General features: G+C 44.7%; 1 protein-coding gene across 1 annotated transcript in view; it reads right to left on the bottom strand.

The window, feature by feature from the left end:
- MARCHF11 (membrane associated ring-CH-type finger 11) overlaps positions 1–17,954 on the bottom strand; it is a 106,515-nt gene that overhangs the window by 12,248 nt on the left and 76,313 nt on the right. The window contains exon 4 of the mRNA XM_038535477.1: positions 9,199–9,391. Within this exon, the coding sequence (XP_038391405.1) occupies positions 9,199–9,391 (193 nt within the window). The remainder of the gene's footprint in view (positions 1–9,198; positions 9,392–17,954) is intronic.

Raw genomic sequence — 17,954 nt, 5'->3', positions numbered from 1 at the left:
CCACCCACAGCGGCCGCCCTCCAGGGGTCCCCACCCGTGCCCCGCCCACAGGGCCCCTCTACATGGTCAGACCCTATCCCCGCTGTGGCTCCCCAGCAAGCATCTCTTGCTCTCGTCATGCCGAATTACGTGTGAGTCCTCAGAAATACACGATTTCGTGTGCTGATGGGCTTGGGCCCCTTTCACGCTCTTCAAAATTTAGCTCAAGATTTCTCCCTCCCCACAGATTCTGCTGCCCCCAAGGACGCTTAACCAGGCTCCCACCTGCTCTCACATACGTTTGTCTCCTGGAACCTTCCATTTTCCACTTTAATTGCTCATCTCCCTGTCTCTCTCCAGCAGCTGGAGAGCAGGGAAACATGCTATATTCTGGGCTCCACAAACCTTTTCTGGAAAGGGCCAGACCGCAAATGTTTTAGGCTACGTGAACACTACGGTGCCTCGGTGACGAGGCTGTAACTACTCATCGGCAGCACCTGAGTGAGTGGGCGTGTCTGGGTCCCAAGAAAGCTTTACCGATGGGCCCCGAACTCTGTACGTGGTCTAATTATCATATGTCACGAAATAATACTCTTCTCTCAATATTTTTTAAAGACATTTTTCGAAATGTCAACAAGCATCCTTTGATCACGGGCTGTTCGAGAGGCGTCGGCGGGCCCTGTGCTCCATTGACATGTCTGTCCCGCTCTCTAGGCTTATAACTACATGGTCAACACTCGGAAAACCTCGGTTCCGGAGATGACTGGTTCCCCTTTGGCTCAAGTGCCCCCAGCTGAGAGAGAGATGGCCGAGAGGACCACATTTTCTCTGCAGACGATGGAAGTCGACAATGTGCGCGGTTTTGGTCTTTGCTCCGCTGACTGTATCCACGTTTCTCCAAAAGAGCTTGAGCTTCACAAGGTCGAAGGAGAGGAGGGCAGTGGGTCGTCTTCTCCGGCGTGTGGGGGCCCAGAGGGTCGGTCTGCTTGGAGAGCCCGTCTCAGGGACGGCTCTGAAGGAGGCCCAGGGGCGAGACCCAGTCCTTCTAGTCTAGTCCCTGGGCTTCGAGGGCAGCAGCCCCTCCGGTGACTAACCTGGATGATAATCTTGAGAGAAATCGGCCAACACCGTATGGTTGAGGCGTGAGAAAAGCATTTAATCCGTGACAGAGTGCCAAGGACGGAGCCCTTCCCAGAGCACGTACGAGGTGAAGACGTGCTCCTGCTCCGACGCTTCCGACTAGAGCGCCCCTCGGGCCCCCTTCTGGGAGCCGACAGGGATGTGCTCTGGAGCCAGAAATGCAATGATCGGGGCGGCCTCCCGCTTCAGACTCTTGCTAAGTGAGGCCGTGCTATGTCCGGGGCCTGACGCCTGCTTAGACCCGCTGCCGCGGCCCGCACGAGCCAGCCCTCGGCCGGGGACGAAGTGTGGACGGGAGGGCTCGGGCCCTGCCTTAGCGCCTGGGCCCCGGCCAGTCCCCATCACTCTGCCAAACAGCAAGGGGCTTTGTCACCCGCCTGACGCATCCCCGTTACTGCCTCCCGGGCCTGCGCGGACGCCCCCGGGGGCACCCCAGAGCCCTGCCCATGGCTCCCAGACGGCCTCTGCTTCCCCACTTCTGCGCTGAAGGCCGACCGACGGACCTTCAAGCTCTGCTCTCTGAATGGCTTCAGTAGCTCAGCTCCCAGGCGTGGTGCTGGTGACTGGGGTGGGAGAGCCTACAGGCCCAGGAAAGGCCGGAAATGGGTTCCCAGCATTTTGTGATTAAAAAAAAAAAAAAAATAGGGCAGCCCAGGTGGCCCAGCATTTTAGTGCCGCCTTCAGCCCAGGGCGTGACCCTGGAGACCCGGGATTGAGTCCCACATCAGGCTCCCTGCATGGAGCCTGCTTCTCCCTCTGCCTGTGTCTCTGCCTCTCTCTCTCATAAATAAAAAATCTTTAAAAAAAAATAAAAATTTTTACATGTATTTGGAGTCTTCCGATCAAACTTGCTGACCGTGTTGAGTGGGGTGGGGCTGCCCTGCTCATGCGGACCTGAGAAGAGGTGTGGGGGCGTCGCTGGCTGACATCCATCCTCCCCGCTTTCCAGAGAGGAGGCCCACCCAGATCACCCTGGGTTCTAGGGTCGTGGCTCTCCGGCTCCACCAGACGTCCTCAGTCCCTTTGAGCAAGACGGTGCCTACACAGGCCCGGGAGAATGTGCTGAGCGGGACTGTTCTCCTGCACATTTTTCACCCGGACAGATTTTTGCATTTATCCATAAATATTGTGTCTCTCTACAATGACCCAAGGGCTGCACACTTTATCAACTTTGCCTAAATTTCTCTTTTAGACACTTTCATTCGCATGGTTGACCACCTCCCCCCGGGACAGTGTAAGAACCCAAGGCTCTCCTGCAGTCTCCAGAAAACTTCTTTTCTTTCTGCTCTAAATCACGGCATATTCCAACCTCCAATGCTAATCTCTTTCAAACTCCTTAAGTAAATATCTTGTTTTTCACCGAAAATACTTCAGGAAATATTGTCAATTTCTGAATCACGCTGAGAAGCGCCAGAGAGCATGGAAAATTTTAAACAAGAGATAGTCCAAAAGTCATTTATATTTTGCTTGGAATGCATTTAGGATTCCTTCCCCTTAGTTGATTTACTTTCTTAATCATGCTTTGCTTATGCTAATTGGCTTGTATTTGTTGAAAGCAAGCCACAGGAAGGAAGACAACCTAAAAGCATCATTTTAGGAAGAAACAACCCTGGCATGAAATAGACCACTGGCCATCCTCAATGAGAAGAACTCATCTGTGATAACCAAGAGTTGGATTAACCTGAAATTCTTGGCCAAAATTCTTCACGTTCCCTCATATAATATCACAGAATTAGAAAAGGTGCATTTTTAAGTTTCATGTCAGTAAAAGGTTCGATCACATGTGTAACTTTTAGCTGCTCTGCCTGGGGAAAAAAAAAACCCAGCACAGTGAAACAGTATGGAACGCGAGAGAGAAATATTACCTTGGCTTTCCAACATGTAAGCATCTGTCTGATATTACCAAAGACCACAGGGATATGTGGTATTTATTTATTTGAACTTCTATAATGAAATGGGAATATATTACCAACTGGGTTCTCTACATAGTTTATCTGTGTGTGCCCAGGAACCTTGAGCTCCTAGATCATCAACTACGGAAAACAGAGTTTTCAAAACTAAATAGCTGTAAGAATCCACATGATTTTTTAAATTAATTAGATTTAGAATAGAGGAAAATAAAACCTGACGTTGGAGAGGATGGAATTTCTGCAAAAGGAGCATTTTTTTTTCCCCAGTATTGACTATAATTGGTACATTAAGGAGAAGTTACTTTGATCTGATCCTCATCCAAGCCTCTATCAGGTTCTTTAAAAAAAAAAAAAAAAAAATTCCCCAATCTCCACAGTCTTCAAAAGCAGGACAACATAAGCAATCAGGTTATACTTAATTTCATTATTCCACAACGGCCCCGGAGAGACGTTTGGCTCCCGGTGGGTCGTGTGCCTGTCCTCTAAGCTGAGGAGCGGCGTAACCCGGAGACGGGCAGGAGCAGACTCAGTGCTTCAGCCACAGACCCAAGTGCCAGAGGAGGCAATTTTCCTAAAAGCAATTTCTGGGAGCACTTCCCACGTGGAAAAAGAGACAGACTGAGAAGTGAAACCCCTTGAGTGTTTGATGGTATCACAGATACAAGATCTGGTCCTGCGCTCCTGACGTGTGCGGGGAGGGGAGGAGGGGGTGGAGAGGCAGCGAGCCTTGACCTTGATCCCATCTTCGGGCTTCACTTACAGGAAGAAGGGGGGAGTGTTTACAGGGCACAGCTGGTGGGCGCCCCTCCGACCGCACCCCCAAAGACGCCAGGCAGGACAGGCCGCACTGAGAACACGGCTCAGGGTGCACGTCCTTACTCCCCTGCGAGCCCGAACAGTCATGAGACAGACTTTCAGGAGAGCACGCTACGGGGAGACTACCGAGGAGAATGGCAGGAAAGCGGGGGCCCCTGTGTCCAAGTTTGGGAAGTGGGGTTCTTGGCTGGCCGGGGCAGTGGGAGCCTAGGGCCCTCGGAGAGCAGTGAGACGTGCACTTACTGCTGAGCCACTCCCCCCCTTGTCTGCCTGTGCCTGCCCACACCTGCCCCCTGCACCTGCCCGCACCTACCCTCGCCTGCCCACAACTGTCCCAACTGCCCGAGCCTGCCTGCCCCGCCTGTCCGCGCCTGCCCCCACCTGCCCCCACCTGCCCCACTTCCCCGCGCCTGCCCGCATCTGCCCGCATCTGTCCGCCCAAGGAAACACTCCCAGGCTGTGGGTTTCTACCTGCGCAGGTGCTGAGCCTGAACACCCACCAGGACGAGGACGGTAAGCAGTCGCCCGTGGGCCCTGACAGGGAAGACCTCTGGGTCATGTGGCCACACAAGGCGACCGTGTTTCCAACGAGCTGAGCAGCCCGATCCACTTGCACCGAGACACCACATATCCGGGCCGTGCACACCCGGTGAGAGTGAACACCCCCCCCCCCCCCCCCCCCGGTGGAGGCGGCAGGGCTGGTCTCCCTGGAGGCCTGTGCTCACAGGACAGGTTGTTCCAACACGGTCATGTTGATGCCACATGGACAATTAAGGACAATGTTTTTAAAAGAACAAGCGTGATCTAAGTTTTTAAGTTTTACAGGCGCAACCGGCCTCTTTTCGGGCATCTCAGGGAAGACCGAGCCATCCTGCGGGCACGCGGTTGCCCCGATGTGCGGCGTCAGCGCCGCGAGGCCCGGGCTCCGCTGTCCCTGCTCCGGAGGCCGCTCACGCAACGGGCTTGCGGTCTGGCTTGGCCACTGGGCCGTCGTCACCGGGTCCTCCCGGACGCGGACGCCACCCACGCCACCGCCGTCCCGTGTCAGAAGCCTGGTAGGCAGCGGCCCCCGGTGCCCGTGGCTAGCTCCGTCCCCCGCCTTCCGTTCACCACGACGGGCACTGTCCTCGTGGAACAGCTTCCTCCGAAGCCTGCGCCGGCGCACGGGGCCGCCTGCCCTTCTCTCCGCGTGCAAAGGCTGGGGCCAGGGGCCAGCCGCGAGCCCCCCAGCGCCACGCCTGCCGCCGGGCACCTGCCCCCGACTCCGGGTTCGGAACCTTCCTTGGTCCGCGGAGCACATCTCAGGAGGGAGCCAACCCGGCCTGCTTCGGCCTTTCTCCGTAAATTACTGCCCCGGGCTCAGTGATGTAAATCCTGGATAGCGGGTTTCCTGGGAACAAGCACAGCTGGCGTGCCGGGTGCCTAAGTGTTGAGAGGGCTCCCCACGTGTAAGGGCGCGTGATCGCTCCACACTCCGACCTCCTTAAGGCACACACGCCCCCCACCGCCTCGGCCACCGCCTGCTCAGCTTTACCAGCTCTCCCTCAGCCTTCTTCAGTTCTAGTCTTACTTTCTTCGCCTCTCTCGGCACAGAGCTTCTTGGTCATTTAAGAAATACAACCTGTTCGTCCAGGTGAGGGGAACGGTGTGACTCGAAACCCTTACACGTTGCATTTCGATCATCGTCTAGGCTCTGCGCTGTCCAGGATGATAGCCACTAGCCACGTGTGGCTACTTTATTGAAATTTAAGTTAATTTAAAGAAAATTAGATCGGAAGTTCAGTTCCTCCTTTTCACTAACCACATTCAAGTGCTCCAGAGCCAAATGTAGCTCGGCGCTGGCGTCTGCGGTGCTGGACACCGGATATACATTTTTATCGTTGCGGTAAGTTCTACTGAGCAACCAGAGCCCGGGCATCTCAACTCTCATAGTACCCAGACCCCTGCGAGAATTCGACACTTGAAAATGAGAAAAAAAAAACCCCGAATCTTGGGAAAGGAGAAAAGGCATGAATTAACAATAAGGAATAAAAGCAAAAAGACAGTTTCACTGTGTGTAGAAATAAGTAAACAAATTTCCCCCAAGTAAATACGTTTTCGACAAATCTTTGCATTTTCCATTCAACAGTCCAATAATAATAATGTCTTCCTAAGCGTTTACAACCCCTGGCTGGATTATACCACTTCTTCACTCAGGAACAATCTACTCTAGATTTTCAGAACTATTTTTTTTTTTTAAACAGAATGTTTATGAAGCCATCAGTCTGCTCCTTCTCATTTAGGTATAAACAAGCTTGAAAAGCTTGAGCAAACGGGGATGTGGGAACGTCTCCATGCACTTGAAGGCCCTCAGAACGGGGGGAGCCAATCTTACATCCTCCAAAGGTGACAAGGGAGCCACCTCCCCACTTGCTAAGCATCTATTCACCTGTCAGCCTGCTTGGCCGTCCCTTCCCCTTGGACTCTGCCTGGAACCACCCCCACCTTGCATCAACACCCCAGCACTCACGTCTCCCTGCTTGTCCAGCTACCACCCCCTGCACATCCTTCCAGAACTATGCACATCCCACCGTCTTCCCATCACCTACTGATGTGCCTGCCCCCCTGCGTGCCCGGGAGCTGCTTGGGGGCAAGCCAGTGACCGACCCTGATTTGTGTCCCCGGCACCTCGCCCCGTGTCCAACACAAAGAAACTTCTCAATAAGTATTTCTTGAACTGAGCTGAGCAAACTGGACCCAAAGCTGTAAACGTGCTTTCCACCCTAACTCAGACCCTAAGTCCTGCAGGGAGGGGTATCTGAGGTATAATCAATGCAGTCTACTTTGTTACCGTCTACATTTAATTTAACAGACATTGGAATTAATCTGAAATGTCAGCAGGAGCGATTACTGGCTAGGATCCAGCTGGCTATGGATGGTCCACGTGTATTCGCTAACTTGACTAAAGTAGTTTCCCAACTTCTTGAGAAAAAAAAAAGAGAGAGAGAGAGAGAGAGAGAGAGAGAGAGATTTTCTCTGGGCCCAAACAGGCTAGTTAATGTGATTACCAAGTGAAAGGAACAATGCTGTTCAATCTGAATTCTTTGACATTTTTCAAAAATACAAATAAACCCTTAGGTGATGAGATGTGGATTTAATGAGTCGAAATGTAATGAAAGGTATTGTCAATATTTAAAACTTCAATAAAAATTCACCCTCCAAAGTGCAAGCCAGGAAAATATCAACTGGTTCTTGTTCCCAAGAAACGTAACTTTATAAAATGGGCGGATACCCAGATTTCAAAAGGGGGAGCCCAAGTAGGTCATATTCTGCCAAAAAATCATTAGCTCATATATGCATGTGCTTTTAAAACCAGAATGTAATGATTTTGATTAAAAGAGTGGCATTCGCAATCAAAATTTAAGACACGGTGACTCAGCACTAAAGGCAAGCTGTGAAAACCAGGAAAGTGATTTCCTCAACAGGACGTGGGTCTGCGGGTATGTCCTCTTTCGTGCCGTAACGATATCAAAAGTCACCGGGGCCCTTTCCCTCCAGCTTGGCCTGGGAGCCTGATGGTTCCTTTGTGTTTTCTTTTCTTTTTTTTTTTTTCTTTTATTTGTTTATTTTAATTTATTTTATTTTTCCTTTGTGTTTTCATCTCTCCTTTTCATAGCAACGGGATATATCACATTTCATATGACATTTGTGTTGGAAGACCAAATACATATATGATCTATCTCTGAACTGATTGAGGAATTAATTTGTAGGACAATTTTGCGACTCTCCTTTATTTGGAGCAATACCCCGGAGAGTATATTTGTCTAGAGACTTAGCATTTTCAAATGCTTACAAGTGCATTACCACATTTAATGCAAACTGTTCGTATACATGATTAGCTCAATTATTCAGGCAACATCTGCTCAGTTTACATATTATTCATGACATTTCCCACCTCCCCCCCTTTCTTTTTTCCTTCCTGGCCTGAAATGTGATCATTTTCCTTCCTATTAGTCTTGTACGAGTGGCAAGGGAGGAAGGAAAGGAGAGGAAATTCAGGCTAATCCTATTTTAAAATTTATAGAGTTCTTTTAGGAAAAGAAGTCACTGAGAATATTTAAAACTTCTGGTTAAATTAAGGCTCTGGTGAGTAGAGGCATTAATTTAAATGATTCAAACTATTTTAACATTTGTGACTTATTCAAATTTATAACTTCCAATTAATAACGTAATTGTTTATGATCATGATTTCCTTTATTTAGGCCTCTGTGCTAGAGATGATTACTTCCTCCTTCGTGGGTGAGAAAACAGGACACAGAGAAACCACGCGGCCCTGCCCCGGGGAGGCCAGGACTGGGAGCCGGGCGCGGGGTCCCTGGTCGCGCCACTCCCCGAAAGCAGTGGTTCGGGGCAGCATGGCAGTGGGCTTGGGAGGCGCAGACGCCGGGGGGCCCTAACCTGAATCTCCTACCTGGGCGGATGGGGGGGCCCTAACCTGAATCTCCTACCTGGGCGGATGGGGGGGCCCGAGAATGAGCATTGCTTAAAAAGCAGCAGCGGGACCGCACTTTGGGAACCGCTGCTGGAAAGCAGGGCTGCCTCCCTGCAACCTCCACGCCCCGCTAAGACACCTGCACCCCGAGAGGACAGCGAGCACCTCTCTGTGTCCTCGGCCCTGCCGCCAAGCAGCCACCACCCGGCGCTGGGGCAGCACCTCACACGCCACGTGGCGCTGCGTGGATCGGCTTCCCTTACCTCCTGGGACGGGGAACCGCAGGTCGGCCAAGAGAAGCGTGTAAGCAACCTTTTTGGTAGGATCTGTTTAAAATATTTGATCCTTTTCCTCTTCTAAGCCACTGAAGTTATTAAGCAAAACAAAAGGAGCCCAAGACAGCAAAGCTGACCCCTGGTCCCCACCGCTCAGAGAGCACTTCATGCCCCCAAGGAACCGAGGCGCCCGGCCGAGAGGTGAGGCCTGCAGGTGCCCCTCCGTCCTCTCCCCAGATGCCCGGAGCACCCAGCGGCCCTCGGTGCTTCCCTCCTGGGCTTGCGGGAGGGGGGCTGATTGGCTCTCACGCCGCAGAAACAAATGACTCTCCTTATCTTGCCCCCCCACCCCCGTCCTTCCTTCCACTCCTCCTTCCTTTAAATCGCTTTAAATGGGCGTCATCCCGTTAATTTTGTCGGACTCCTTGGGAAGAGGGATATTACGCTTTTGGAGGGAGGCGGGCAGATTGTGACACCCCAACAGTCAGGTAACTGGAGAACCAAGGTCACGTGAACCACGACATGTTATGTCAGATCCCCCCGGTGGCGACACGGCAGCTGCAAGAAATGCGTTACTGACAGTTAATGTTTAACGTCATGGTCTTACCTATGCACACTAGATCCATAAAACCATACATTCCATAGCAGATTTGAAAAAGGATGTCCTTCCTCTGCCACACTGCATAGGGGCTGAACGCTGACCAGAGGAGCCAGGTCACACTCGCTATTAAGAACAGGGATCCTAGGATTACAGCAATCATCTGAACTTTCTCAACCAGTGTTATAGAAATGCTTTGCCACTAAAAGAAAAACAGAGGCATGTGAGAAAAAGGTGCTGTGTTTAATTTAAAAAGAAAAAAAAAAAGAAAACATTTTCAGCCCCATGTTTCTCTTCATAACATTAGACCCTTTTCAATCTGATCAGCCCCCAAATGAATTTTTTTTTCCATTTCATCCAGGCTATAAAAAATAGACAAGCAGATAAAGATTAATGAATTGCCTTAGCTTCATTATTTTCAGTAATTCACCGTTCTGCAAATTTAATCTAGTTTTATTCCAGATAATAGGGCTGAGAGTGAACGGCTGAAGAATATTTAGTGCCCGGGATCACATTATTATCTTTCACGCATGCACAAAATTAAATACACTCTGAAGATACGTGTGGAAGACTCCTTTATTCGGAAACTTATTTTGCTCTTCAACACATTTGGCAACTGCAAAAAGGGGAACTGTCTCTTATTTTTGCAAAATAAAAAATGCAGGAAACAAATATATAAGTTACATAGAACCGTTAAGGCAACACACTAGAATTATAAGGGAACTAGAAGATCGTACATTATCCGTCATTGGTACATTTCATATACTCAGATATTACTGAATTTTAATTATCTAAAGGGTAATCTGTAAAGCCATTTTGTCGAGATTTAGAATTTGAAAACAAACGGAGTATCTTTCAAATTCACAAATGCGTAAGTAGCACACTATTCAATGGGGAGAATAATTTGGTGTCCTAAGTATCAGTGTTTGGGAGGATTTTACAATACAGATGATCAAAAGTCTTTCAAGGGTGTTATCAACTTGAAAGAATTAATTAGTCATGTTCTCCCTTTTGCATAATTGAGACAGAAAGAAAACTAGAATTGCTATTATGGTTTGTCAGTAAACAATGAAACTCAAAACAACCTGCACAATTTCATTCTGTGTGAAAGAGCTCTGGCTGGTGCAACATATGGCTTGTCAGAAGAATTCCTAAACAGTTTAAATGAGCTTTAAACACAAATGAGCTTGAACAACCACTATCCATTGGGTGAATCGGACATTTCCTTAAACTCTTTACTTACCTGAGGTCTGAACATGCGCATCCCAAATGGCAAGTCTATCGCTACCCATAACCTCCCTCTCTCCCTCACTGCTTCTGTCTCTCACCATAGAGAATTTGCACATTGTATTTAAATGTGCGCCTTACCTGGCATATTCATGGGTGTTATTAAATTCTACATTTGTTAAAGATTAAATCCAAAAGTGGACTTGAAATATTTAATTCTCTGAAGTCATTTATTTTTCCTTTAAAAATTTCAGAACCAGAACAGACTGGGTGGCTCAGTTGGTTGGGCATCTGCCTTCAGCTCGGGTCCTGATCTCAGGATCCGGGGATCGAGTCCGGCATCGGGCACCCTGCTCAGTGGGGAGTCTGCTTTTCCCTCTCTCTCTCCCTCCCTCTCCCCGCTTTCCCATCACTCATGTTCCCTCTCTCTTTCATAAAATAAAACATAAAATAAAATAAAAAATAAAATAAAATATAAAATAAATAAAATAAAATATAAAATAAAATATAAAATAAAATAAAATAAAATAAAATAAAATAAAAATTTCAGAGCCAAATGAGAGTTTGGTGGCATTCTACAACAAGGGTTTAATATGCAGATTCCTTTACTGAAAAATGGGTCTTACTTTTACAATTCTGGATGAGTAATAATTAAATTTGTTGACATTATTTTATCATTTCAACCGAATCAATTTACTTCAAGCATGTATTTGAAGTTATTTTTCCTCTACTAGTTTCCTGTCATAATTTTAAACACACTGATTTCAAACTGCCGGGCATTTGAATTTAAAGCCATTTTAACTTTGGTGTCATCGAACAAGTATGAAGTGTCACTGTTTGTTGGTTTTGTTTAGTGTCAGGGCTCACTAAAATTTGCATTGAAATTCAACAACATGGTAAGCAATGCAGAAAACTACTTCCAACTAGCACTCATTCCAGAGGGATCCTATCATGTCTGTACACATTACAATACTCTTTATCAATTTATTAATCACATCAGATACATGAGAACAAAGCATACTTTTAAATCCATGAGGCAAAGGTACACAGTCGTGTGTGTGTATGTGTGTGTGAGAGAGAGATTTTCACACGGTGAGCCTTATGTTCCAAAATACATAAGTCTGAATCACAGGAGTCTTGGCTAAGCAGTGGTGAGTAAGGAGGATTTATCACGAATGGTATTGGGCACCTGACTGGCTCAATTGCTTACACATCTGCCTTTGGCTCAGCTCATGATCTCGGGGTCCTGGGATTGAGCCCCACATCTCACTCTGCTCAGCAGGGAATCTGTTTCTTTCTGGCTCTCTCTCAAGTAAATAAATAAAAATCTTAAAAAAAAAAAGAAAAGAAAAGAAAGAGAGAGAGAGAGAGAGAATGGTCTTACGGAGATCTACTTTCCTTTTCTAGAAATCCTTTATGTTCCAGGTTCATACTGTAATTTCAGTGGCGTTAACTTTGGACAGCTCAATATTGTACAATTAATTATATTTAGCTTCAATTAAGCTTACTAATTAATGGATCCAAGACTGCCTGCATGACAATTTAGAAAAACCTGGTAGCCACAGGCCTATGTGGTGAGGTCCTACTAACAGCTTAGAGTTTGGTGAGCTGCTCGGGACGGAGGCATGAGGCTGAGGTGTCTCCTGGGACACGGGAAACTGTGGTGGTTTACACCTGAGAGTCAGCATGACGGCAGTCCACACTGGGCCTGGAAGCTTCTGATGCTTGAGGCTTAGCTGTTCCTCGGCTGGGAAGGAGAATGAGCCAAGGAGCAGACTTACCGGGACTAAGAAACATTGTGTTTCACACTTGTTTGATGACACCAAATTTAAAACGGCTTAAAATTCAAATACCTGTCGGGTTCGAATTAATGTGTTTTAAAGTTATGTCCAGAAAGCTAGGGGATAAAAAAGAGAACAATTCTCAATTTCAGTTCACCGAGATGCTTATTTATTATTACCATAGAAATTGTTTTTTGTTTTTTTTTTGTGGTAGAGATAGGAAATAATTTGAGATTTCTGAAGCTTATTTCTCAAGAAGGATAAACCGCTCCATCTATAATAAGCTCCCTGAAATTTCTGGTTTTATATCACTCCGGTAATAATGCAAATATGCCAGCGTGTCTGAAAGTGCATCGATGTTCTTCATACACTGATGAACCTTAAAATTAGCACCACTTCACTGCATAGCTAATGAGGGCAAATCATTATTGAGACCAAAATCATTAAACTGATTATGAACACAGGGATTTTCCCTTTGAACGCTGATATCATCTTGGTAATTTCTTTGCCCATTATATAATGCTCTTTCTTACTGTTACCACCATGTGCAAAGAGTGGGATTGTTCACATTCTTCCCCTAGGAAAAATAATGCTGCTTTCCACCACTAAGAAACACCCACCTGGCGTCTTTGCCCTGGAAGGCACGCATGATCTAAGGGGCTCAGCCTCAAGAAGCTGTGTTAATGGACCATTAGCTTAGACAATAAAAATAGAAAATGAGTCTCTCGGGGCTTCTCTCTCTATCCCAATGGTATCCAAGGCCTGGATTTCAGTCTGTAAGATATTCCTGAATCTTCAACAGAATTTGTCAACTGTGGAATGTATTTTTCACTCCTAAAACTTACTACATATGGATGTATGTATATATGTATGTGTGTCTGTATCTGTGTGCGTATGTAGTTATTTAAATTTCTTTCCAAGTTTAGAAAGGTAAGCACTGTACCAACAAGCAGATTGACTCTAAATAATTGCTATTATTTCTTTCTTTCCATAACATTTGAATGTATTCGACTTTTATATTCCTGAAAAGATGTTCACTTCTACGCAAACTATTGGATGTATTGTTTCTAGCAAAAGTGGGACCAAGTGGTTCCTCTTCTGAAAGTTCATCCTCATTTGGTGTATAGAAACAGTTGAATAATCAGTCTATATTTATATATGGCCAATATGTCCCAGGCACTTTTCTAAGAGGTTATGCATACTAATTCATTTAATCCCACAACAACTCTGTGAGGAAGGTACTATTATAATCTCTGTTTTAAAGATAAGTAACCTGAGGCAGAGAGAGGACAAACAAGCCAGGCAGTCTGGCTCCTAGGTTCATGCTTTTACATTATAGGGATGATCCTTGAACAACACAGGGGCTAGGGGTGCCAACCCCCGCCACAGCCAAAAATCCATATATACCTTCTGAATCCCCCCAAAACTTTACTAATAGCCTACTCTTGACCAGAAGCCTTAGCAATGACAGGGGTGCCTGGATGTCTCAGTTGTTGAGCGTGTGGCTCTTGATTTTTGCTCAGGTCGTGATCTCAGGGTCGTGAGATCCAGGATCCACGCTCAACAAGGATTCTGCCTGGCGAGTCTTGCCCTCTGCCCCTGCCCCCCTTCACCATGCGTGTCTGCATACTCTCTAAAATTAATAAATAAATCTTTAAAAATAAAAAAGAGACCTTAGCAATGACATAAATAGTTGACTAACTCCTATTTTGCAAGTTATATGTATTATATGCTCCACTCTTACCATAAAGTAAGCTAGAGGGGGAAAATGCTAAGAAAATCATAAGGAAGAGAAAATACATTTGCAATATTAAACTGGATTTATCCACAAACATCCACGTATAAGTGACTTCACGCAGTTCAAACCTGTGTCGTCCAAGGGTCAACGGTACTATATAATAGTTCTACTGAGCTCTGATGACAATTAACTACATACACCCCATCTTTGCGGTGACACCACAGTTTTCCTGGTAAACAGCTTCAAGGCTGTCTTCTCTGGTCTCCTGAAACAGCTATCCAGCTGGACTGCGAGCCACGAGTCATTTCCTGATCCCCCAGGGCACCCCCAAGTCTACACTCCTAATGAAAGGAGCCCCATGAAAGAGGGCTATGTATGCAGCTCAGTAGATACCCCCAGTGCCTGGTATATAACTGTTGCAGGAGAGAAGGAAGGGGTAGAGGGATATGACGAGGAAGAGAAGGAAAGAAGACGGAAGGGAGGAAGAAGGAAAGAAAGGAGGAAGGGACGGAGGGAGGAGGAGAGGGACTTGTACATTCCCCAATTCTGCTTGATCGGCCTCCCTGTGTTGTCCCAAATGCCATGTACTCTTCATTTTGGTCCTTCTCTGCCTTTGGGCACTTTCCTTTCTCAGCGGGCCATGCCCTTCTCCCCTCTCTCCTGGGTGGAAATCTCTCACCCACCCATAACTGGCTCTCATGTCCCAATCTCTCCTCGTGCAGAATCCCTCTGTCTGGACCCCATAAACCACTGTTTATACTTCTGCTTAGTGCGGATTTCTCTTGCATCCCAGCGATTCTCTCCCTGTTGTCTACAGACTGCAAGACTCATGAAGGCAGAAGCTGAGTCTCAGAAAATGCTTGACTGCTTGGTATCCTGACTTCGGTTTCCATCATCTGACTGCCGCAACGTCATTCTCTGCACGTCCATTCTATCCTCACTACAGGATCAAGTTCCAGCTCTGGCCAAACCACCAGCAAGTAGACAAGCAAGAATTTAAATTCTGATCAGTTTTCAAAGCCCAAGTACTTTCTAAAACGCTCTTCTCTCCACCTACATAAACTGACACATCCTACATCTGAAAGCAAAAGCAAACTGGGCATAATTATACCTCTCTAAAAGGTGGTTGTACAGTTAGGGAAAAGTCAACAAATGCAAAAAGCAGTTGAGCAGAGCAGAGTGCCAACGAAATGGGACCAATCATTTTCTAAATGGCGTTCTCGAATACTTCCTCAGTCTGAAAGCTGCAATTTGTTAAATGAATATTAACATAAAGAAGACAATCTCAAGCAGAGAGACCTCTTTCATTTTACTAAAGTTTGAGAGGAATTAAATAAATTCACGTTGAAAATTACTTAATATTCTCACTATACAAGCTGTTCAGAGATGCACCAAGTTAGGTCCACCAGGCCTAAAAAGACAGACAATGCACATGGCCTGGAATTGGGTATCACTGTGTATGACGGTCCATGTCAGTGTGACATTCTTCATGGGAAATTAAATAACTATCCCAGTAATTACCACAGACTTCTTTGAAACCACGGCAAAATGGTTGCCTTTCCCAATGAAATCTAACTAAATAACACAGATTTATAACTTCCACAGAGAAAGAAGGATGAAAGAATAAGCTGGGAATTTTCTGTTAAGAAATGACAGGAGCCCAAGCCAAGGTAAGACCAAGTCATCTCCTCATATAAATCACTTCCAGCCAGTAAGATAAGAACTGGAGAAAGGCATATACTCCATCAGGTCTCCAGGAAGCTATTTAGAAAGATGTACCTGTCATTCCATTGTCTGAAATAGTTAATGTACCTTCTCAATTTAGAACCCAATTTCCTCCCCGAAAATAACACATGCTCAGAGGGAATGAAATTGAACTCAAAGAAAGTAGATTCGTTCAGTGTGCATTAAATCCTTCATTCTAAAGTACTGTTTCACCTTTGTTTTTAAAAGGCAGGCCAGATATGAATCATAAGCTAATAGTTTTGTGGTGTGATGATTTATAACATGCAATATGACAGGTGGGATTACTTACCAGTGTCACAGGAGAGAACACCTGCTCTTAAGAAATGTCCTCTTCAGAAAAATGAATTTAGCTAAAACCTATTTTCAATCATTTTTAGATGGTGTTTAAATTGAACCACTATAAGTTGGGATTTGAAATACTGGCAGAAACATCTCTATGTGTAATCAATCTGACATGTGGATACAACATTCAGTTAATTATATGCCCATTCTTTGTAGAGTTGTATTTATAGGCTGCATATTAAACATGATTTCATGCTTTGGTGTGGGTCTTCTCTGCTAGAAAAGCATCTTCATAAACTTATCAGAACTGAAATAAAAATCAGACAAAAAAATTTTGCTTTGCCTGAAAAAGGTGAAATCTTTTTTTTTTTTTTTTTGAGAAAGGTGAAATCTAAACAACTCAGGGAAAATAAATAGGAAAACATGAAATTGCTTCTTTAAAATAATTATAAAAATTGATAAAACTCTAGCAAGGCTAATGAATAAATGTAAAAGGAGGTATAACATAACTGCTCCTACAGGTAAAAAAAAAGAGTAGTAAGGGAATATCATAAACAACCTTATGCCAATTAATTCAATAACATAAATGAAATAGATAAAACATAACTTATCAAAACTGACTCAAGAAGAAATAGAATTTATGACTAATCCTTTACAAAATAATTGAACTTATAATTAAAAGCCTTCCACAAACAAATGAACAAACACCTCAAGGACCAGATGGTTTTACTGGAGAATTTTATCAAACATTTGAAAAAAATAATATCAAAGTTATATATACTCTATCAGAAATAAAAGAGGGCAAAATATTCCCAACCTATTTTATAAGGTCATGCAAAATCCTCATACCAAAACCCAAAAAAGAAAAAAAAAAGGGGGGGTTATAAAAAAATTCAGGGCTAATATTCACTATGAGCATAAATGAAAATTAATCCTCTACAAAATATAAGCAAATCAAATCCAGCAGTATATAAAAAGAATAGTGCATCCTGAATGAGTAGGATTTATCCTAGGCTTGAAATGTTGATATAACAGAATGTCAATCAATGTAATTAATGATATTAAAAAACTAAAAAAAGAAAAAGATCCTCTTAAAAGATGCAGTAAAATTATATAACAAACATTCATGATGAAAACTAGGAACAGAAAGAAAACTTCTTTACCCAAAAAGGGCATCTACAAAAGACTTAAAGCTAGGATCATAGTTAATGGGGAGAAAAAAAATGCTTTCCACCCTAAGATCAGGAACTGGGCAGACATGTCCACCCTTATTATTCCTATTCACTAGGGAACTAGAAGTTTTAGTTAAGGGAATAATTCAAGAAAATAAAAATGGTATAAAGACTGTAAAGGAAGAAATATAAAATTATTTCTATTTGAAGATGACATGATTCTCCATGTAGAAAATCCTGGGGAGTCTACCAGAAAACCTAACAGAATTAGGAAATTAATTTAGTAAAGCCTCCAAATACAAGGTCAATAAACAAAGGCCAATTGTACAAAATACCAACAGCAAAGAGTTGGAAAATGAAATTACAAAAAAACAATACTATGTAAAAAATACCATAAATCATAAATTACTTAGGACTAAAATTTTTTAAAGATAATCTACAAATCGCTACTAAAAGAAATGAAAGAAGACCTAAATAAATGGTCATTATGAAGACTCACTATTATTCAGGTAATTATTCTCCCCAAATAATTTAGGTTCTACAGTTAACCTAAATTAACCCATTAATTTAACTTTAACTCAGAAGCAGAAGAAAAACAGTTAAAGCAGAAGAAAAGCAGTATCAGAAAAATAAGATTCTTTGTTACTGCTTACGTTTTCAAAACAGAGGCCACTGGTTTAGAACGATCACTAATCAGAGTTGACATTATCAATCTAATTTTAACTCACAGTGATTAAAAATGAAAAGCAAATCTCCAAAGCATCGGTTGCAATTTCTGCAAGAGTTCAGCAGAAAACCCTCCAGACTGTCTCATAGGGA

The sequence above is a fragment of the Canis lupus genome, chromosome 4, assembly GCF_011100685.1.
Source record: "Canis lupus familiaris isolate Mischka breed German Shepherd chromosome 4, alternate assembly UU_Cfam_GSD_1.0, whole genome shotgun sequence".
Classification (NCBI taxonomy): Eukaryota; Metazoa; Chordata; class Mammalia; order Carnivora; family Canidae; genus Canis; species Canis lupus.
The sequence above is the reverse complement of the archived record's forward strand: the minus strand, read 5'-3'. Positions and strand labels throughout refer to the sequence as shown.